At 32.7% G+C, this 24088-nt stretch overlaps 1 protein-coding gene across 1 annotated transcript in view; it reads right to left on the bottom strand.

Moving 5' to 3' along the window:
• LOC115890692 (O-acyltransferase like protein-like) overlaps positions 1-23747 on the bottom strand; it is a 37902-nt gene extending 14155 nt beyond the window's left edge. The window contains exons 1-8 of the mRNA XM_030910995.1: positions 23607-23747; positions 19572-19723; positions 17038-17276; positions 10510-10722; positions 10220-10307; positions 9840-10009; positions 5494-5662; positions 4333-4526 (exon numbers count right to left, since the gene is read on the bottom strand). Of these exons, the coding sequence (XP_030766855.1) occupies positions 4333-4526; positions 5494-5662; positions 9840-10009; positions 10220-10307; positions 10510-10722; positions 17038-17276; positions 19572-19723; positions 23607-23682 (1301 nt within the window). The 5' untranslated portion in view covers positions 23683-23747. The remainder of the gene's footprint in view (positions 1-4332; positions 4527-5493; positions 5663-9839; positions 10010-10219; positions 10308-10509; positions 10723-17037; positions 17277-19571; positions 19724-23606) is intronic.
• Positions 23748-24088: the final 341 nt, after the last annotated feature.

A 24088-nucleotide genomic window follows, 5' to 3' on the forward strand; every position in this document is an offset into this window, starting at 1 on the left:
GTGGTAATCGTTAGGAATCACCTCATCCTAACTTAGAAATCACATGTCATTATACAAATGTTTTTCACGACGCGGCGTCCCCGTTCGCATGTGTACAGTACGTCTATCCGTTCTGTAGCTACGGGGTATCCGTGAGAGGGGAAATGATATTCTCTCGATGTTTTTCGTAAAAAATTAGACGACGCGTCCCATCAATAAAAATTCGACAAATTTGCAAGTAGCCAATAAAATAAGTGGGCGGAGCGATTTGCGGTGACGTACTCGTCAAGTCGACGTATAAGATATATTGCTGTTTATTTAAATGTTTTTTGTCCGCATTCCTTTCATAGACACAAATCCAGTAGACGTACTTTACCTATTTATTGTGAAGTGTTCAGGCCCGTAAAACTTTTGCTAAAGCAGTAAGATAAGTAGGTACTCTACTCTGTACTTTATTAATATTATTTAATATACTTCGTTGCTTGTATAATATTTATTATTTAAAAATTCAACTAATTTTAATATTTACTTGGTGTCTAAAGTATCGTTAGACGGGTGTGTAATAATAAAATAAAAAATGGCCGATTATCAACAGCTGATTTCAGATTTCTAGCTTTCAAGCCATATCAATGACTAAAGAATCCAAGGACAAATAACACCCGAGAGCAAATTGTGACGATGTCACTAAACAGTGCCGTGGCACATATTTTTCTTAACCTAGTTGTTTGAAGAGATATTTATATTTTTTGATAAATGTTTTGACTACGCCTATGGTGTATACTATGGTATCATACTAATTAATTAAGAAAAAAACGTATTAAAATGTTAACAAAAGGTACAAAACTAGTATCGACGTATATCACATATCAAGTACATATACGAGTAATATCAGAAAAATAATTATCGAATTCAATAAGAAAACTAAAAAACGCTAAAAAGGTGGAGCTGACTGTTTATTTACTTATGAAACGTAACTCCTGGCTCTTTCTTATCCCTGCTGCTTTTACACTTGAAAGCTGAACAACTAATCACCATTGTAATAAAATTTATACAAAGTTCACTACACACAAACTATTAAAAATCGCTAAAATTGTCGCTGGTGACCAGATGATGACTCTTTGTTTGCCATCAAAAGAATGGCGTCTAAGGTCACAAATTCTGTTGTAGCCCCTATATATGGACGTTACATGTCCTTATATTCTTTAGTCATTGAGCCAGATGGTAACAAGCTCGGTAATAAGGTTAAATTTTATTTGTCAATTTTGATTTGTGGGTGCGTTCAGATTAAACAAAAATGTATTTTCAAAAGTAGCTAATTGATAAAAAATATGTAATTAAATTAAAATGACTGTATTATTATCATCATAAAATTCAAATAATACAAGAGCACCAAGAGTTAAAAAGTATCTTTATGATTGTCACGACATATTTGTATTATTAAACGCTCGATTAAACGATTTAATTTAACTTGTATTGTCTGATTGGGCTGTCTGTCAAATCTTGCGATTCATTTTTGACACACTTCCCGTGAACCGATTTTAATGAAATTTGGCACAGTAATGTAAATCCGATGACAATACATTATTATGAAAAAAAATGGGGATAGCGGGTGGTTAAGGGGTGTAAAGGGGGTAAATTCATAACTTTGGCACCAAAACAGATACAAACATGCGGTTTTTAGATTTTATGATTTTATCGGGGATTTTATGTTTTATGAACTCTTATCTTATGAAAAAAAAATCGGAAATACAGGGGTGGGTGAGGGGTGTAAAGGGGGTAAATTCAGAATTTTGTAATGAAAACTGATACAAATATGCGGTGTTCAGATTTATGTTTTGATTTGATAACAAGAAATTTTTATAAAAAAACGGTGAGGGGGTAGGTAAGGGGTGTAGAGGGGGTAAAAACTCATAACTTTGGAATAAAAAATGATACGACCTTGCAGTTTCAGATTCATGATTTTATGTGGTAAAAAAACAATTTAATGAAAAAAAAGAGGGTGAGTGAGGGGTGTGAAAGGGGGAAATTCACAATTTTGGAACCAAATCAAATATGAATAGGCGGTATTCAGATTGATGATTTGATCTGGCGATAATACAATTTAACTCGCAATTTAATCAACGAAAATGAGTGTAGGTGGGTGAAGGGTGTAAAGGATGTAAGTTCATAATTTTCTTATCAAAACAAATACAAACATGCAGTTTTAAGAAGTAAGGGGTGGAGAGGGTGTTTTTGATTAAGACCTCGATTAAGACTAAATTGTCCATTATCGAGTCCATTAGCTTAGACTCATATTATGCTGTGTACTATGACACGCAATGGTATCTAGGGCTAGTAATTAACTGCAAATCAGAAAAATTTAAAATGAAATTTTTACAACAGGACAAGGATATTTTTAAATGGCCCAAAAAAGACGATATACAAGAAGTTCATCGACGTTTCATTTTTCATGGACCTATCACATTATGGGGCTGTGATCGGTTTACTATAAAGAGAAACGATTTGGTTGAAAAAATACAAAGATTATAAATGTTAATAATTTATCTATTTAGATACTATTTATCATTTTCGTTCTTTTTTTAAATAGGTAATAATATTTTAGTTTTTTTAGCCAATGTATTTTTAATGCCATGTTCCTATTGCAGTAGGTACCTGCCTCAATATTTTTAGTGCAATGTTTTTTTTTATTCTGTTTAACTTACAAGCCAAATAGGTATACCTCTATTATGTATGTTTTAGTTTTACTTAGTTAATGTATCTCGCATGTCATTCATAATGATTTTCTTAGTTTCAGTTCATCATATTTTGTTTCATTTTTTAGCATTAAATGTAGGTAGGTACAGTACGTCTGCTGGATCTGTGTCTATGAAAGGAATGCGGACAAAAAACATTTAAATAAACAACAATATATTTTATACGTCGACTTGACGATACGTCACCGCAAATCGATCCGCCCACTCATTTTATTGGCTACTTGCAAATTTGTTGAATTTTTATTGATGGGACGCGTCGTCTAATTTTTTACGAGAAATATAGAGAGAATATCTTTTCCCCTCTCACGGATACCCCGTAGCTACAGAACGGACAGACGTACTGTATGTGTATTTTAATTATTATAACTTGCAATTTATAATGAAATATAATGAAATCTCTAAGAAACCATGCTTATTATTGCTTATGGCGTAATGAAGAAATATTTTTTAAAATTTCTGATGTTTTAAAATATTCATTTTTTTTGCTAGATGCGGCTAGTACATATTTTCCGATCACAATAAAACGAAAATAAACACTTAAACATTGTTTTCGTAATTAAATTGGCTGGGAATCAAGTGATTGCTTAGGAAATCAGCGAGGAAATCAGGTAATCAATCGGGAATCACATGGGAATCGTTAAAAAACTGGGAATCACTTGGGAATCGGATAAAAATACTTGGCAATTAGTGGAAATCAGTGGCAATATTTGGGAATACATGGGAGTAACTGATGAGTGATTGCCAAATATGGAAATCATTGTACATTTTTTAACATGGTGGTTGACCCCTCGGTTTTTAGTGTATCACACAAATCAGAATTGATTGACATATTCAATTATTTTCGTTCGCTTCCTGTTTCACCGGAAATAACTACAACTTTTGATATTTAAATGGCACCCTCGGTATTTTTTTACTTTATTCGATAGAAAATGACACTCTGAATAGAACGACATATCATACGTCAACTTTTGACATGCTAGTTTAAAAAACGTATTTTAAATTTCCATCTAGAGTGGCATGGCTGTGTTAATTGCTAATATTTAAGCAAGAAGCCTTGGGAAAATAGATTTGATCGTCTAATGTTTTTTGTGTCTTGTCCTGGCCGGTTAAAAGATGTCCAAATCGTATTTTTAGTCATAACTCAAAACTAATTTTGAATCAATTTTCTCAAATGGAACAAGGGTGGCTCATTAGCATATTTGGAAAAAGTATTTTTTTACGAATAATTTCATACCACACACTTCGTATTTCGAGTCAAAATGTCGTTATGAACCGCATGTTACTATTTTAAATAAACCATATGCAAAAATGGCAAATGTTGACATGTGATACGTGATCCTATTCAGAGTGTCATTTTCTATCAAATAAAGTAAAAAAAAAATACCGAGGGTGCCATTTAAAAATCCACTGTGGTAGACACTTCCGGTGAAACAGGAAATAACCGAATACAATTGAATACGTCAATCAATCCTAATTTATGTCATATACTAACACACCAAATATCGTTTTTTTATCTAAAAAAAACTTATAGGAGTGAGCCACTTTTTAAACGCATCCGGTATAGTATAAAGTTATTTAAAACAATTTCATAAAAACCTACTCGGGTACGGGAAGTATCAACGCCGAAAAATCGTAGTAATAATTTTGACAGAAACTAGCAATCATTGTCAGGCCCAAGATGGTTCCTATAATAAGTGAGAAGTGTTTTTCGTTTGCTTTCAGGAACTTGATCAAAAACAGTGCCATGACGAAGTACTGGGTGTCCAGCGCCAGGTACCATGTAACTGGAACACACTAAAATAATTTAATAAATATTTTATACTTAGTAAGTTACAACAAATGTTTTTTTTAACCGAGTGGCTAAAATTAAAAAAAAACTGTCAGTAGAAAACTCACCCTGTGAAATCTGATATTTTCAAAATTTTAAAATGTCAGTAATGTCAACATAAATGATAACATAATAGATATTTACGATACAAGTGAATTAACAGCATCATTAAGATACGCCCGTCAAAGTTGCACAACAAGTGCGTAGCACGAGTTGTATAACCACACAAGTATCTTAATGGAGTTATAACTCGCGCGTATTGTACTGTATTTTATCTACGTCTAACTATAAAAACGCACAAATTTTAAAAATTATTTTACTTAACTATATATCTATCCTAAAAATCAATTACCTTAATCTTAATACCTTTGTTCAAATAACACCATGCATGGCAATGTCAATATGACAGTAAATAATATTGATGTCACTGGTTTAAAAAATGAGCGATTCGGAAAGTATTCCCTCTGACATTGAAAAAGAGTCATTCAGAGCCATTTCAGGATTGCTTCCAGAATGCTATATGAAAAGGTACCTACTCATAACATATTTTTCCAGTTTATCCTCTACTTATAAGCCTTCGTCTCTTTGGGCTTTCTATTCAATGATACGTACTATGATATCTATTAAAATGAATATATTTGCTTCATCAGGCATTTACTTGAAAGATTGTTCAAACTGTATCATTAACATTTATAATAAATAAGTTTTCATGTTTTTATAGTTATTATCAATAGAACAGTTTATTTCTATTTAGTGCAAAATAAATGTTTTACAAAATATTTTTTCTCTTTGGTAGTCATCTAAACAAGGAGTGCGGTAATGAAAATGCGTCAGTTAAGAAGCTCTTAACTCACGCATTTTGAGTGAGTTAAGACCTAACCTAACTCAGTAACGTAGATAAAACGTAATAAAACATACTTATTTGTTACGTACCATGACATACGTATCATACCAATTGTTAATATACAAAATATTTGTCCAGCCATTGGCACGACATTTTAGAAACTCGTAGCCAACGAACTCGTTCCATTTAGGACCGCTACTCAAATGACGTAACCACGTTGCGTGGAACAGTACCACCACTAGTACTGTTGGCGTTAACCTATAAAAAATTAACTGATTAATACCCTTTATACTCTGTATAATTTTAGTTTAAATTTCCTCAAATTGTGAGGATAGAGTAGAACATAATTGTGAAGCATCACATATTCAATTATTCAAAATTATTGTGTATGACAATACTTGTCATATCTGACACCAATGACTTAACAATTGCACGATATGATATTCTATTCTAACTAAAAAACCTTATTTTTAAGGGCACTGTTTAGATTTACTTAGTAATGGAGATAGTTGATTACACACATGGCCAAAATTATTGCATATAACGATATTTTTATTTTGTTTTGAACCTAATATGATTCTTTTTATATTTTTGGACATATTGGCTTACTACACGACTAACTAATATAAAATTAAAAATCTACGTGCAACTAGGCTGTTGTTATAATTTTATTTCATAATGAGTGAAAAACCAACAAAAACGAATTTCATTTTAAACAGAAAATATTGAAAACAATTTTAATTATTTCTCACAACTAATAGTCTGTATTGCCTCCTCGAGCCTCAATGCAAGCTGTGAGACGACGTGGCATGCCCTCAATTAAGTTGTCCAGAAGATGATGAGGAATGGCTTCCCATGTTTCGCGCTCAGCAATTTTCAATTCATTTAAGGTACGGGGGGGATCATTCCTTTTGGCAATATGACGTTTTAGCATGTCCCAAGCATGATATTCATATCTGGAGACATCGGTGGCCACCACAGTTTTCTTAAACCCTCTTTCTCACAAAATTCGCGAACCGCTAAATTCCGATGGGGAGAAGCATTATCGTCCATGTAAACAAATTCATCCCCCACTTCCCCTCGAAATGGACGCACAATATGCTCTAAAACGTCTCTAAGATATGAGGCACCTGTGTGCCATCAATAAAAACAAGAGGAGTTCGAGCTCCGTCCCTTATATCTGCCCATACCATAATGCTTCCCCCTTGAAACGGGACACGGCGTTGAGCTCCATTCAAGCGTGCTTCTTCCAGATGCTCCCCAGACCAAAGTTCGTCGCGAGTCTGACACTAGGCCTATTCTTGTTTCATCACTAAACGTGACGAAATTCCAATTAGATCCATTTGCTCTCATCTCCTCAGCCCATTGTAGAGTCCTCCTTAAATGTAATCCTCTGTCATGGAATCTTCTTGCTATGGTCTTTCTTGAAGCATTTACTCCTTCAAGGCGAGCTAACTCATTTTTAATAGCAGTACTAGAAAGCAGGTGATTGCGTCGTGCAATTAGGCATATTTGACGGTCTTGCACAGCAGTAGTAACTCTCTTTCTACCTCTTCCAGGCCGGTCTGTAACCTTGTTTGTCTCCCTGATTTTTTTTAATATTCGCGAAACATTGCTTTGGTTAACTTCTACAATTTCAGCTATTGCAACTTGCCGCGGTAGCCCTGTTGAGACAGTGTTACTATTCTGACTCTATTAAACTGCGAAATAATGTTTCTAGGCATTTTAAGGCCAAAACAATGCTCAAATTTCTTATGAAACCCAAAACGAAATATGCTTATGACCACAAATCGAAATATGCAAGAATATGTAATAATATTGGGTCTGAACGATAAACATTGTTTACCATATCCATTTTAACAAAAAAAATGTTTATTACAGATTATCAAAGATATGTATAAAAAAACATTTTTTAAATTAGAAGAAAGAAAAGTTCTCTTCTTTCTTCTTCTTCTTCATAAGTTAGAACTAAGTCCTGTGTTTTTTGTTCAAGGGTTCCATAGGAACAGTTGAGATGATGAAGGCCAGATTTCACACAATCTTATACGTGGTCGTCCAGGCGGTCGAGATGTGTTATTCGTTTCTATGTAGCTATTTTTGCTAACTGGCAAAGATATTTAAACTCGGGAGATACAATGATCCATTCATAAAATGCTCCAAAACTTCATCACCAATTGGTTTGCGAAAATCAACGAATGCGAGAGAGAATGGATAGAGGAGGAAATAGAGGCATCTGCGCGATGGCAACCATGTAGGTGTGTACAAAGATTAGACGTTTGTATGTGTTTCCAGTGGCGTGCCGATCGACCGACAGTATCTTAAGAAAATTAAAATAATTGTTTAATAAATTAAAAAAAAAATAAAATAACTTACATATTTGTGGCATTATAAAAAAATAGGTTGAGGGAAGATAGTGAAATAAATAAAAACCGGCATAATCTTTTATTACAAGATGGCGTTTCACATAAGAATAACGATTAAAAAAAGCAATAAGTGTTTTTTTACTTTATTTTATTAAATAAAATATCAAATTTTTGGTGTATTAGAAATGCAGTTTCAATATCTTGTTCTAAACCATGTTCGTATCCAGCGAATGAGACTCCCTCTATTAGCAATAACAAAATCGGTTGTGGTATTTAATCGAATACTAATACCAATATACAGGTAAATCTGGCAAATCTGGCATGGTTTTCGGTTTAAGAGAGATGGGAAAATAAGGATAGAATAATGGCCGATGAAGAAAAAATGTAAACAATTGTATCTCTTGAGTTTAAATATCTTTGGTAACTGGTCATTTGGCATTCTGTCCACAAGGTCTCTCCACTCTCTCCTCCTATTTATTGCCCGTCCTACTACATCCTGTATTTCACATGTTTCTTTTATTTTTTTCATTTCTTTTCTGGCCAAGTAAGGTAGGTATATCATAACTAAATATCTATATGAATTTTGATTTTAACTAAATAATGCAAATAACTTCTTCAAAATTACCATACATTAAAAATTCTACGTTTTATTTTTGCATATTAAAAAAATCGTGCTTGACGTCAGTAAATTCAGATGGTCAAGGTTTGACCTTGGCAGAGAAACAAGTACTTCTTTCTGTTGATTTATGTTATTCACGTAAACCATCAAATAACAACAAATATAATCTAATAACTTATTTTCAACAGCGTTCCTTTGAGAAGCAAACATTTTTATTATTTAAACACAGACTGTATAACACTTGTTTCTTTATTCCATGACCTCTTTAAGTTTTATATTTTATTCTTTATTAAAGTTCTTTATTTTTGATTCTTTATTAATCATTCTTATACATCTCTTCAAAATAACACGACTGCCAAAGGCCATTAAATGATTTAATGACTTTGGCAAAAATGTGATTACTACATATTACTACAAAATACAATTTGTAAATAATTTAATTCAACACAGTGTAATTGCTATGGGTAATTGAACCAAAAGCATGTGTACACCAAATTGCCTGAGGTATTATAATATCTAATAGTACGAGAGCTAGCAACGTCGGAAAAACAAGTATTTTAAGACGTCTGGCTCTTTGATATATCTTTTACTATGCTCTCTAGAACAGCATGTGGCCCGTCTGGCTGCCGGTAAACGTTGCGTTCCCTGCTGCGCATTGAAAGAAGATTCTATATTTTTATTAGTCCTTTAAATTCTAGTAGGTATTGAATATAAATCGAACATGTCTCCATAGCGCAGTGCGTAGAGTTTCCGACCACGAACCGATGATTCGATTGTAATTCTTCAGGACTATTGGCAATTAAGACTATGTCGTCAGCGAATCTTAGATGGTTAGAATTAGAATTAGAATTAGAATGAGTGGGAGGGGGGTTAATCACTTCGACCTTACAGATCCATTGTGTCCCCCTTTCTTGAATCATAACTCATCATACAGTCCCAGGGCTTTGACAAAAGCCAGTATCTGGGACGGTTTTATAGAGGGTAGTTCTCCATCTCCAATATCAGTCGTACCAAAATTCATGGCACGAATGGTTGTCGTCTCGGCGCACTCAGTGATGAGGTGTACTGGTGTTTCAACATCTTCCCCACAGAATCTGCATTCGCCGTTTCTTCTTAGTTTCAATCTACTGAGGTGTTCATTGAGGAGACAAGGTGTTCATTGAGGAGACACTAGATGGTTAAGATATTCTCCAGTTATTTTTAATCCTTTTAGGTCCAGTCCATTTGACGGAAGATTTCTTCTAGTGTTTCTATTGTAGTGTAGTCTACTTAAAATAGACAACTATTTACTCACAACATACTTGCATACACAAGAACTTCGGAAAATTTAATATATGATTAACTATTATAAATCTATTGATCTACTAATTGGACTTTTTCAATACGGTAAACAAAACTTTATCAAATTCAGAAAATATTTCTGTTTTCTACAAATAATAAGGATAACTCTCACCTAAAAAATCTGTTGAATATAGCAAAAACAATCATCTTCATGTTCATTTCCTTCTTGTCTTTCAGGTAATCAAATAGTCCATTAGATAGCAAGAAAGTCGAAAATAGGAAAAAGGTACCAACACATATAGGTCCACTGGAAAATATCAGTCTACCTGGGTTCTGATGCATCTGGAAGAAGATTTGACATATTTTACTTTATATATTTGTCTAGCTTTGTATATCTCGTTTGTTTGTTTATAGAAAGAAGAGGAACTCAACGACAATTTTGTGAATAAAATATATCTATTCTAGATTTATTTTTTAGTATAAACTCAGAAGATAAATAATTCATATAACAATATTGAGTATTGTTAAAATAGCAGAATTATATTTACTTACTGATTCGGGGTATTTTGTATTAGCTACTGGTGGACCGATAAGACTAAGTGCGGTATGAGACATAACCACCAGGCATGTATTATATAACCTAAAAGAATAAGGAAAAATTACAGGGGAAATTAAAATAACTTTCGTTGCACATAATACGACCACCAGCAAACTCCATAAGACGACGCATGGTGCAAAGAAAGTTGTTTTAACTACTACACATTCTATTCTGCTCGCTTGTTTTATGTATATTGTACAAGGTTTTTTTTAAGTTTTACCAAATATAAAATACTTATTGTTACCTCATCCCTTGTATACATCGTAATTTTTCCACTTCTTTAGTACTATTTACTGTTTTCAGTCTTATCCAGTTTTTAGTGATGGAAAAAGCAGACAATAATTTTCCTTTAGGAGTTTCCATCAGTTGGTTGTATACTTCCTTGGATTCGTACCGGGCCACACCCTCATAATATGTAGCATAGAATACAAATACTACATAACCCACAAAAACTACCCTAAAAATATAATATGAGTAAAAAAAAATCTTTTAAATATTTTTTTTTCTCGACTGAATATGAATATAATGATGTTTTATTTAAAAAAAATAAACGAATATAAACATAGTAATATAAAAAGATACAGAGTGAGTCTTAAATAAATACAAATATCTTAAGGGCTGGTAGATTTCGATAAAAGAAACATATGTTCTTAGCGTTTTTGAAATGAGTCCAAAATAACCGAGTTATTTTACTTCGAAAATTAAAAAATATATATTATTTGCTTCAATTTTGAGAACCACTGAATTTTTTCTAGATTTTCATTGTTCTAAATTTAACCCTTAACTGGTCCGGTAATAGATATGTATCATAAACGGTGCGGCGTAGTCTGTGGGACTACGCCTTCTAAAAAGTTTAAAAAACGCAGAAAAACTAAAAAATAACAAATTTTTATTTCATTATATATTATATTACGTATTATTGAACTAATCTAGACAAAAATGGATTCAATTAATATTAACTTTAAGAAAATATAGTACAAAATAAAATAACATACATATAAATTTGAAAAAAAAAATCAATTAGGTTTTTACCAAGCTCTAAAAAATAAAACCAAATTACTAACAGTCATTACAATATAGAAATAAGTTTTTAATACTATATATATATATATATATATATATATATATATATATATATATATATATATATATAAAAAATAAGTTATAAAACTGGAGTTAAGAAAAAAAATTTAGTTACAGCATGAGGCAAAGTTCATTGTTTTCCTAAACATGTTTTACACAATAAAATCGTACATTCTAGGCATTAAAAATAATTAACTAGGACATAACATTGTCTTTAACTAGGATAAGAACTCTATAGGATAAGAATATCTCCGTAGGCATTTTCTGGTTGTACAGGAATTGGAAGTATTCTACCAATTGTAAAGTGTATTTCTCGTGGAATATTTGACATTGTCAAACGCATTTGTCTTGCAGATTGTCATATTGTCACTGTCACAGTCCTCATCATATCATTTTAATAGAATTTCTTCATAACTAGAGTCTCCTAAACGCATTTTTTCGAAAACCCGGCTATATTTTACAAAAGTTTGTAACACACAAAATCTTACACAAACGGTCCGGCGTCGTCTGAGAGACTACGGCTTAAGTAACTTCTGCCATAACTTCTAAAAAACTCATCCAGTTTGGCATAACTTCTAAAAAACTCATCCTTCTAAAAAACTCATCCAAAAACTCATCCAGTCCAAACTATAAATATGGCTATCAATTGTTGACCGTGAGGGGGAGGATTAGCTGGAACGCCAATCCTGTAGGCGGCCCCAGTAACTAATGCGATTGAGTTATTTATTTGGCGTAGTCTGTCAGACGACGCCGGACCAGTTAAGGGTTAATTTACAAGCCATATTATTAAAAATATGCCTTTTAACTAATAATTATTAATACTTCCAACTTTTTTCGAAAATTTAAAAGTTTTGGTTGCAGTTTCAACTTGTATAAAATTAATATACATGGTTCTTCAATAAGATGCCTATCAGTAGCAGATGTTAATGACATGTAAAACAAATCAGTCCATTGTGAATCTACTGCCAATGTGAATCTACTTCAGTATTTCAGGAAATAAAATATAGAGAAAAGTATCCAAATATGGAATACCAAATACCATTTAGTTTCAAACTTTTTTTACACTTCAAATTAATCAAAACGTATATTAGGTTTTGTTATTAAACAAATTCAGACAAGGAAAAGACCCCTAAAACAACCAAACAAACATGTAATCAATGCATTGTTATAATATACAATCCTATTTCCAATCAAGTATCAAGAAATACTTACTTTCTGAGTACCTAAAAAACTTTTCTCATAGCGCTGAAGGAAAACACGCTCACAGTGGTCACAATGCCCGTTTGAATGACAAGGCAAAACCTGCACGGGAGTATAATGATGGAAAGAGATTAAAAATCCATGTCTTTTGCGAGATAGATATTAGCAAATTCACAAACCGTATTCCATTTTTAAAAAGAAAAACTTCCGGATATCAGGCAAAGAAATCAAAACTATTTACAAAACTGGAAATAGAACGCTTTATGAAAGAAGCCGAATTCCTGTTAGCTAAAGTTGTCTTAATCGTTGAAGTATTTGGTGCATGTAAGAGGGAAGAAATCACGTTTTTGACCGTAGATGCCATTAAAGATTGTCAGTCATTTATTAGCGTGAAGATAAGTAAAAAAAAAGTAATTTTTCAAAGATTACTGAGGGATCAATAGATAATATCAATTTCTTACATGTATTTCGTAAGTTCACAACTTCGACCACTCAATGTGCAACGTAAGCGATTTTTCTTGACGTATCGAAAAAATCAATTCTGTACCCTGCCAGTTGGAATCAATACAATTGGAGGTATGCCAAAAAAGATAGCGGAGTTTCTTGGACTGTCCAACGCCATTGAATACATATACACTGGTCATTATTTCCGGTTTCCGGGCGCAGCTCTGCAACAACTGGCAGATTCAGGAGCGGACATAACAGTTTTAAAGCGACATGGAGGTTGGCGATCAAGCTCGGTTGCTGGAGGTTACATTGAAAATTCAATTGAACAGAAAACCGAAATAGCAAATAGAATAATGGGACAGAAAGATACGCCAAATAAGAAATTAAAAGCAGTTCACGTAGAAGCAGAATCTACCAGCATTGCCAGTACAAGAAATTTACTTAATCCGACTCCTACAACTTGCATTTCTCTTAGAGACGAAAACTTGGATGCCTCTTGTATTCACTTTAATAATTTAAATAAGATTTTATTATTAAGATTTATAATAAATAAATATTTTCATTGTTTCTAACGTTTCATTTTTTACTTTTAGGCAATAGTGTCTAAACAAATGTCACTTTTAGATATTAGTGCCTAAATGAATGTCATTTCGAATCTCAAATAAGTATCAAAAACTGTCAATTTCGAAACGCTTTCACAAAATAGCTATTTATGTAACTAGTACCTAAAATGATGTTTTTTAGGACGAATCATTACTGTTTGCGGACGAGGCGTTAGCCGAGTCCGAAATAGTAGATGAGTCCTAAAAAACATAATTTAGGTACGTGTTACATACACTATTTTTTGTCATACGCTTTTTACAGTTTTTTAGAACGCATATTTGCAAATTTTCCATATTTGAAATTATAATGTTTGAAAAAGTTGGCTTATAAATTCATATCTTAGTAACGAGTTTGTTTATTTCATCGCATTTTGACATGTCATTCGAAATTTGTCACAAAATCACACAAATTCATCAACAATTTAGACATTTTAGTCCATAAAGGTTGCCATGACGACCTTTACGGCCTAGGCCGAAAAAGAAACATTTTACGGACTGAAATGAGTCCGTAAAATAGCTGTTTTTGGGAGCGTATGACAAAAATGTATTTTTTTGTACTATAATAATTTGTCCTAAAAGTTCAGTGTTTTTTTTTAATTAGGGGGGTCCTTGAAATTGTGCTTGATTTTTTTAGGGGTCCGCGAACTGAAAAAGGTTACCCAAGCAGCATTTGGACGTCGGGACAACGTTGTGTCACGCGACCAAACGTCGGGGCGCAACGTCGCACAGTGCTTCGAACATATGGCTCTAGAGGACAAAAATCCAAAACTTCTCTTTTATTGTAAGCAATTTATTCAAACTAGGTTTATTTGACACAAATGATGAGTACTCTCATTGTACTAAATGATGATGTTCTTAGTCCCACGTTTATGAAAAAAAATCTTATAAATAATAATAATGTTGGAGCTGTGTTCCATCTAAGCAAATAATAAGTTATAGTATGAAAACGGTGTAAGTATTAAATAAATTCCTGTGATAAAAAAGAATTGAAATAACATTAGAACATGATTCCTACAATATAAGCCTAATATAAGATAAAAAATGTTTTTTTTAATGAAAAAGAAACATTAATGTTATATTTAATTAAAAAAAACTTAAGATACTATAAATTTACTTTAGGACAACAAAATGCATAGATCGTAACTACTCTGATTCAGGAGAATCACTGCTGACAGAATCTTCCAAATTTATAGTATCCAAATCACAGGTAGATGAAGTATCCTCACATATAAGATATTTCTGTACATCATTTTCTAATATGTTACTTTTTCGCGTTGTTACTGTTCATTTTGTCGGTATGAGGGGTTCGGATGTTAATAGTTACCTCTTTAATAGACCATATCCATATATTATTTTTTCCTTTTCTTGGGTATGAGATTTTATAATAAATTGAAAGATGGTCACTTTTTTTATGCAACGTTTCGCTCCAACATAGTGGACTTTTTCAGGTGTCTCATTTGACTGGAAGGTTCATCAATATCTAATAAGAACATATTTTTTGAAATACAAATAATTTTGAGTTCTTGTCCTTATGATCAAGCCAAGTATTAGCCAGATCGGCATTGCTTATCAATTTTACTCCATATGAAAAGTATTATAAAATAAAGTTCGTCGCAAGCAGACGCAGGTGAACTATACAAAAATTAAAAGTGTATGAATATGGCAACAAAAATATTCAATAAATACGATATGTTTTGATATGTTTTTTTTAAATGCCTTTTGAAGTTTGAAAACGTAAAATTTTTATACCCATTTAAGAATCAGCTTAAAAATAAATAAAAACTAAACAATCACGAACTTGTTTAGACATAAATTTAAAGTACATACCTTGTTTAACAATATCCATAGTGGCTTTCAATTAAGTACGTACCCGTTTAACTCCATAATATACAGAACTACTATGAATGTTATTCTTTTCACTGATGAGATAATGACCGCAAAATTTATTTTTAGTGAAAATATTTGCTAACAAAAACGCTGTTTATGAAAAATAATATACAGGATGGTTGAACATTGCTATAAGTATAAAATTATATATTCAGATATTAGTAAATTTTAACTTATTTTTTGATTTTTGTCCATGGGACGAAGCACTGTGCGTCGGCACAACCTCGTGCCAACCCTAGGCTGCACTAGTTTGGAGAATATTTTTTGGGTCGAAACGACTAATTTAGTACAAACTGCAACGTTGTTTAAAATCCTAATTCACAGAAATACAAAACTAATATGGCGTCTAAGTCGCGTTTTATCCTAAATTGGGATAATTATAGTAAAAATATTATTTTTATGATTTAGTTAGAGACATATGTCAGATGGCAGTGAAGGAAAACAAAACACAGGTATTTAAGTGTGGAGGATGTTTGAAGATCATAATTATTGAAACACTTCAACCGACTCTGTAACTCGTTACCCAAGGCAAAAAAGTTAAACGCAAACAACTTTATTGATAAATGTATTGTTTCTACTTTGAAAAATATAAGTTTTAAAAATTTTCTTGAATTTTTTGTTAGTAAAATGAGAATAATTTATTCGCAGTCGAAAAAATTGTTTCCGCGTGTTTTTTAGGGTCAAATATTTCAAGTTAATGTATTCAAAAACTAAGAATTGCTATTTTAGGAACGAAACATTTTCTTATTTAACAACATGGCGGCTTTCACTTTGTTGTTTTGGAGATTAAGATGGAGTAGTTCGAGTAGTCGCATACTGGACTAATAAAGTCGCAGTTCGGCCTTAACAGGTAGTATACTAGTCGCAAGATTGCCTAATTTAGTCATCCTAGAGTAGAGTCTAGCTTGTGCCGCCCTCTATAATCTAAATAAACGAGGGAGTGGATAAACTATCGGTAATATATGTCGATGTATATTTAAATTTAGTTTTATATGTACCTTTCTTATGTCCCATTTTAATTAAGTTTTTTTTTATAAAAACAAAAGCAGCACTGAACTGTCTGACTGAACAGAACAATGAAGTGAAAATTTAAGATTTAAGGTTATGGTTCAATACAGTTGCAAAAAGGTAGTGACTCGACGTCCTACCAACGTAAGAATGAGGAAATCTAAACAACGTTGGAATTAGGAAAACAGACGACGTTTGCATAACGTTGGAATAGGTCCTGAAACTGACGTCGGAAAACTCTATATTGTCCAACGTTGTAACTACGTTGTCCGAATCACCTAAAGATCACTTAAGCAAAAAAGGTTACAAGACAACGTTCATTCGACGTCGCAGAAGCTTACTTTGCTGTAGTAGCACAACGTTATAAAAACGTTTAAATTTATTTTAATACCCAAAGTAGGGAGCTAACTATTTTTTGTAACTAATCCAACGTTGTGTTTAGTAAACATGTGGTCGCAAGTCGTGAAAATGCTACTTGGGTAAGAAACGCTGCTCTAGATGTTCCATATTAAATGATACGAATCAGTCTATCTATAATGACTTACCCACATATTATATCTAACCAGTCAATTGGATATTTTGAATACTGTGTATCGCAGCTCATATCAATCACTTTTCCCTTGAATCCGCCTTCTGAAAATTTGCTATTGTAACAATCCTGGATACCTTTCCATAACTTTGGATCATCATCTGATGCTTTGGACACGTTAGGACATGTATGAGGCACGCATATACTATGCCTTAATTTGTCATGTCTGTAGTTTGTAGATGCGTTGATAACTTTCTATAGGTAATTTTAAAAGGTATTTTTACTTTATCCAAATAGGTACTAAATGAGAAATAATCACTGAAATACCTAATAAGTATGAAGAATGCTGGAGGTTTGGGTTTTAGTAAACTGGATGTTTCAAATGCTACTCTCACCATTGTGATCTAAGAAACGGTAATGGATACGGGGTAGCTTAAATTTAGGCAAAGTAGCTTCTTAATGAGCAGTCTACATGCTTCTGTGACGTCAAGAGCGATCGAGATTTTAAAATCGCTGCGATTGAATCGCAGTTTGCGATTTGTTGCTCATCTCTGTGGAATATAGTCAAGAGAGAGAGCATCCCATTTAGGTCGATGAACCATTAAGTCAGTTTTACAATTTGACATAATTTTGTCTACGAACTTGTCAGGGTAAGCATTCTGAAGCAAATACGTCTTAGTTTTAGAGGCTATCGCTTCTTTCATTATTATTTAAGAAAGGGAGATTTTCACAAATCTAAGATTTGTCAGCATTCATGGGACAGAGGACACAGGCGCAAAATAAATTTTAATAACGCCAAAATTATAATGAAAGAAGCGATAGCCTTTAAAACAAAAATAAAAGAGGCTTTATTAATACAATCTAATAAAAATAAATGTATTGCTCATGCATCTGTAGATGTTAGTACAGTACGTCTGCTGGATCTGTGTCTATGAAAGGAATGCGGACAAAAACCATTTAAATAAACCGCAATATATTTTATACGTCGACTTGAGGAATACGTCAGCGCAAATCGCTCCGCCCACTCATTTTATTGGCTGCTTGCAAATTTGTCGAATTTTTATTGATGGGACCGGACGCGTCGTCTAATTTTTTACAAAAAACATTGAGAGAATATCGTTTCTCCTCTCACGGATACCCCGTAGCTACAGAACGGACAGACGTACTGTAATGTATGGCAATCGCTTCTTTGATTTTAGAGAACATAACATAAATAAACATGACATACGTAAAAATTAAAAATTATAATACACAAAGTTTGGGGTTTTTTGGTTTTACCTTATTAAGTAATAATTGTTATCAGGTAGTAATTGTTAATTTTGAAGTTTAACTTGGATATGATCTCATTTTAAAAGAACGTCAACGGTTTTTGTAGACGTATCTGTTTTAAAAAACTAAAGTGTTCTCGAATAGTTGAATTTAAATATTTTAAATAGTTTTTTCTTTATTCTTTGTATTTTTTTGCTTCCGACGACGGAAAGAGATAAACTTTCCGAAACGTTAAGCATTTTTTTGTTCATTAGGCAAATTTGTATATCTGTAAACCTAACTTCTGACAAGTAGTTTCCGTTTGGATTAACCCAGAAGGGTTTGCAAAAAATAACTATTTCATTTTGTAGATTTTCTTGCAGTGGCGAAATACCCATATAGGATTTTTTGGAGAGACTACAGGGTATAGCATTATCATAATTTTTCGTTCTATGATTGATACTTGTATATTTCTTCTGTAAGTAATTTTTTCAATATTTCAATTCTAAATCATTCTCTTGTTACTTTCTTTTTAAGCTCACTAACAAGACAACTTTGCCCCAATTTAAACCAACCTGTGTTTCTTACCGTTTCGTTAAAATTGAAGTTTGGATTCAAAGCTTCGAATTGCCTAAGAATTTTACATTTTTTTCCATAGCAACTGTTAAAATTGCCTAATATCTATCAAAAATAGCAGGTAAAATAGTACTTTAACATCAAGGGTAGATTAAATGATACTTTAAGAGCCAGGATAGGTTAAAAACCTTATTTCTTCTCGCACGTTTTTTTAATTGCTTCAATTTTTGAAGATTTTTGTATTCCTTTTCATAAGTTATTCGGGATTTAAATGGAAGTAGTTTGGATATGGCGTTTGTCGCCTCAGCCTGAATATCTGTTGGTAATTTACTTATTTCGTTTTGAGCCATTTCTGGCTCCAATTCAATCACCAATCGACACGAAGGAGAATTAATAAATATTAACTCAAAACTGGCAACTAAAGAGACTGCTTTATTTATTTGTCAAATTACATAAAAAAACAACGCCAACCCACCACAATGTTTTTTCTACTCGTAATAAATTCCTTGAAACAATAATTTCTGAATATTTTTTAAAACGTAACTTGCTATGGAAAAAAATATTGTTTTATACACGACGATAAAATTGCATTATCGTCTCCCGAAATTAATTAATCTTTTTGGTCGACGATAAAATACCATTTTATCGTCTTGTATAAAAAATAACTATTAATTCACTTTTTAAAAGTCTGCTTTTAAAAATTGAATTTTACTTTCAAATTATTACCTGTATAATACCCCATACTTCTGGAGGATTTGATCGATCTAGGGGTTCTAATTGATACGTAAATGAGCAATAGAAAGCTTGATCTTTTAGCAGCATGCATTTGTCAAAATTGTCTTGATGGAACAAATCTGGCATCGACCCATATTCCTCGTCTGTAAATTCAGAAATAAGAATATTTGACCAACCAGGGTTGCCACAACCTACACAATTGTGTACTTTGCTACACATTTGCTTCAATGATTACACAGCTATATCACAATCGTCTGAGCTACACATTTTGAAAATTTTTCATATTTCATATAAAAAATAATAGCAGAACAGTAAATCAGCTAACAAAAGCTGATTTTTTGCTTTTAAGTTATCTAAGTTACATGAAAAGAGGCTGCAAGTGTACTTTAATTACTTTTTTTTTGAACTGACAAAAATATCATTTTCCGTCATCAGTATTCAGGTGTTCAGTAAAATCTCAGAGTATGAACTGGGTTTTCAGTCAAGGACCAATAGAAAATAGCCAAAAACGGTAAATAGACAGGATTTCTTAATCCTTAAATAATACATAATACATACTTTGGTCAAATTTCACTGCTGAATTACGTCACTGTAGTTCAGTCTCACTTCCACTCGTTTGCATAAGTGAATATTATTCAATTCCTATTTCACTTCCTTCCTTGTCAGCAAGGACTGCAGTTTCTATGGACAAATTTGGCCGATTAAACAGTTCTGAATAGTTTAAAGTTTTTAAACAGAATTAACCGGTTTAATTTGTCCAAAAAATCGTTAGTTTCGCGGCATCAATTTTGACATCACTGCAATCCTTGCTGGCATGAGAGGAAATGAAATGGGAAATGAACATATTGACGTATACAAACGAGTGGAAGTGAGACTCCTAATCATGCTTTAAAATTTGGCGCCATACATTTTTAGGGTCAAGTTCCACACAATCAAAAATTTTCTTGTGGCAACCCTGTATTTGACCAGTACAGCGTAGCGTCTCTCATACGACACATAGACACCAAGGACAGCGACAGTTTGTATTGATATTGTGTGCCTATTTATAACATTTTTTTAAATGTAGAGAGTTCGCCAGAAAAGCTACGTATGAACAAGTTTTAAGTTTCAATAAAACCTACCTATATTCGGTACCAATTAGACTTCTAGTTTTTCTGCTGTAAAATATGTCAAGTTGCCACATTTATTTATTTATTTCCTGACATTGTCATTGGTTTTGACTTTTTAGTTTTGTGTTACGAGTTTTTGGTTTAAATGAATTGTATTGTGAGACTTTAAGCTTAAATATGTTGAGACCTTGCAGTCGAATATTGTTCTTGTTAGAACCTCTTATAGTGCAAAGTGTACAAGTTAACTTAATAGCCGTAAAAAACTCATCGCAATTTTATTAGAATATTTTGAACGGGAAAGCGGTAGTAATGGCCCTTTATGTCCCATAAGTGTTGTTAAGGAGGTAAATTTTGTTGATGTAACTAATAACTGTTTATATATTTATAATTAATTTACTTTTGTTTCCTAAAATATGTCGATTAAAAGAAAATATGTAAAAGTGAGCAACGCTGTACCGGTCAAGCTTAATCACGTGACTAAAAGTTTATTTTGATATGAACTATAAATTGGAATTTACTCGGTATAGCCTAATACTTAGTTAGAATAACTTTTGTACTTTAAATCAAATTAAAACTTGACCTAAAAAGTTATTATACAGGGTGAGACAAAGTTAACATTGATAAACGGATTAAAAGGAAGTTACTATTTTATTTTAAATAGAACACCTAGCCCAGGATCTACAATTTTTTTGAACCGGGGCAAAAAATTGATAGTAGCGCCCCCTCTCTCCAGCGTTTGCAAAAAATTAATTTAAAAAAACTTACAAATATCTAGATATTTGTAGGTAGGCATGTTTCGTAAACGGGACAGAATGAGCCCTTAAGCTTCATTGAGAACCTCCGAATTAGTGGAATAAATTAGAGGTTTCAATTGGCGTAGCAGTTTGTTCCTTTAAATTCAATGTAAGCATTCAGAACGTCTAAATTAGTGGTAGTAATTTTCAATTAGTAGAAAAAGTAAACAAACTTTTGACTTTTCCACTAATTATACTTCAAATTTTGCGGGAAATGTCGTTTTGGCCTTTAACGGTGTTTACACTAGATGCAATTGGATGCAACGCCATTTTTAAAAATGGCATGCAATTCGGTTGCACGCCCAATTTACCGTTTACATAGAGTGCAATAAAATACATGCCATAATTTTGAAAATCTATTGTGCCAATCTAAATAAAATGACTATAACAACTGTTTCATTTATTTTTTTATTTTATCTTCGAGGTATCGTTGTGTATGTCTTATTAAAGGTTTTTAGATTTTGTAGTTTGAGTTTGTATCTTAATTTATTATTATTGGTACCTATAACATGAATTGTAAAACAGAAACTATATTATTTTAATTATAAAATTTGACTTTTTTGGTTGGTAGATGCAAAAATTGCACGCTACGTGCAATCAAATTAGCGCGTGTTCTAATTCCATGCTATGCAATGAAAATTGCATCAGCCGATCGAAAAGTGTGAGGTGCGCATGCGTTCGGGCAACTAAAATTGCCATTGCACCGTATTGCACATTGCACGTAGTGTAAACAGGCCTTTTGATTAGTATCCGTGAAGAGAAATTGCGGTTAGAATATATTAGAAGAGATATTCTATTAATTTTAATTGTGTTTTTTAAAAATTGTGGATGATCGTAAACCAAAAATTATAAAATGTAATAACTGAAACCGCTAATTTATTCCACTAATTGCGAGGTTCTGAATGAAACTTTAGAATGTGTTCAAAAACTAACTGGGCGTTTTAAAATTAAATGAATACTTGACAGAAGAACGTAAAGTGAATACTAGGCGCTTTGTGGAGCATTTTTTTTTATTTTCAACCATATCATATTATGATTTTGGCGCCCTCTGACACTGGCGCCCGAGGCTGGTGCCCCGGTTTGCTCCCCCCCCCCCGCTTAGACCCGGGGCTGAGAACACCCAGTATATTATTCCGATATTCAATAGGGAATGCATTTCTCTTCAAAATACTATTAAGGTTTCAATAAAAAAAAGGATTTTCCTGGATATTTTAATTTTTATGCTTTAGTGTCAGTAGATCTTTATTAGTTTGACATAATCTAGATGGCTGTAATATGCCTGACGTCACTTCAACATAGCTGTCAAATTAGTTTTTTACCTTTAACAACTAGTTATGATTTTGTGTCAGCTAAAACAAAAAAAAATCTCAGAAATTTGCCGAAAATGGAGAGAATTGATATGATTCTATTAATTGGGGATTGTAGTGTGCATTAGCCAATTAATAGAACGCTTGAATGATCCTGATATAAAAAGGAACTAGGGCATAAAAACAAAATACCAGACACCAAGGGAGTAGCTTGGCGTCAATACAAGAGGATGCAATAAATATCTGCAATTAACATTTTACCAACACAATATTTTTTTTTCTTTTTTTTTATTAAAGCCTTAAAATTTGAAGTTGCGCTAGAGTTCGAAGACTGTGACCAGTGGTGGATAGCAAAAAGACAAACCAACTATCTACTAGAGCATAAAAAGAACCTAGTACGCATAATTGTAGGTGTTATCATTGGAAACTGCCCCTCAGAGGTAAACCTCGTGAAATGGAAGATTTCCAACTCTTGCTGGGGATTGCGGAGAGGAAGAAGAAACCATAGAGCTGTGCGACTGCCCGGCACTGGAATACCGACGCTTTAAAACTTTAGGCCAAGGTTTTTTTGGAGGAACTAGAGGAAGCAGCAGATGCCAACATCAGCAACATCGTGAAATTTGCAAAGAGCTGGAAGTGCTTTACCGCAAAGAAAGAATGAGGGGAAGGTTTGGTACAATAATACAGGGTTATGGCAATGGGTCCAAGGTCTCCGAGTAAGGAATCAAATAATTTTCTAATAAGATATTTTGGCTCGTATTTTGGTGATTTTGAATACATAAAATATTATTTTATAAAAAGTAACACCGTACTTACCAGAAACTTGAGCATAATTTGCTTTAATAAACACCACTAAGATCAAAAGAAAAGTATTATATCGTAGTATCATCATTTTTTACTTAGACAAATAGTAAAAATAGTACGAGATGCCTATAACGCACCTACTATGGCCCCATGTAAAACTATTAAAATGTAAGTGTACTCTTGTCTATTTTTTGTGCAACGTCATCAATACCCTCCAAATTACAAACCAATTATTTAATTAACATGTAAATTCACTTTAAATTATAGAAAATTGAACACGCTTGCTATAATTTAATTGATAACACCTTATGTAATTTTCACTTTCCAAAAAAAATGATATTGTATATTGTATTTAAGCAATGTGTTCTTTACATGCTATTGAAAAGAATTGTGTCTTAAGGGTAGAAAATATTATATTTTAATAAAAATAATTGGCGCCGGGAGGCACCTATAGCCGCCCATACTAAAATATCGAGGGGCAAACCGCTGCCAAA

This window comes from Sitophilus oryzae, unplaced genomic scaffold (assembly GCF_002938485.1).
Source record: "Sitophilus oryzae breed Bouriz unplaced genomic scaffold, Soryzae_2.0 scaffold_907_pilon_pilon, whole genome shotgun sequence".
In the NCBI taxonomy this organism is placed as follows: Eukaryota; Metazoa; Arthropoda; class Insecta; order Coleoptera; family Curculionidae; genus Sitophilus; species Sitophilus oryzae.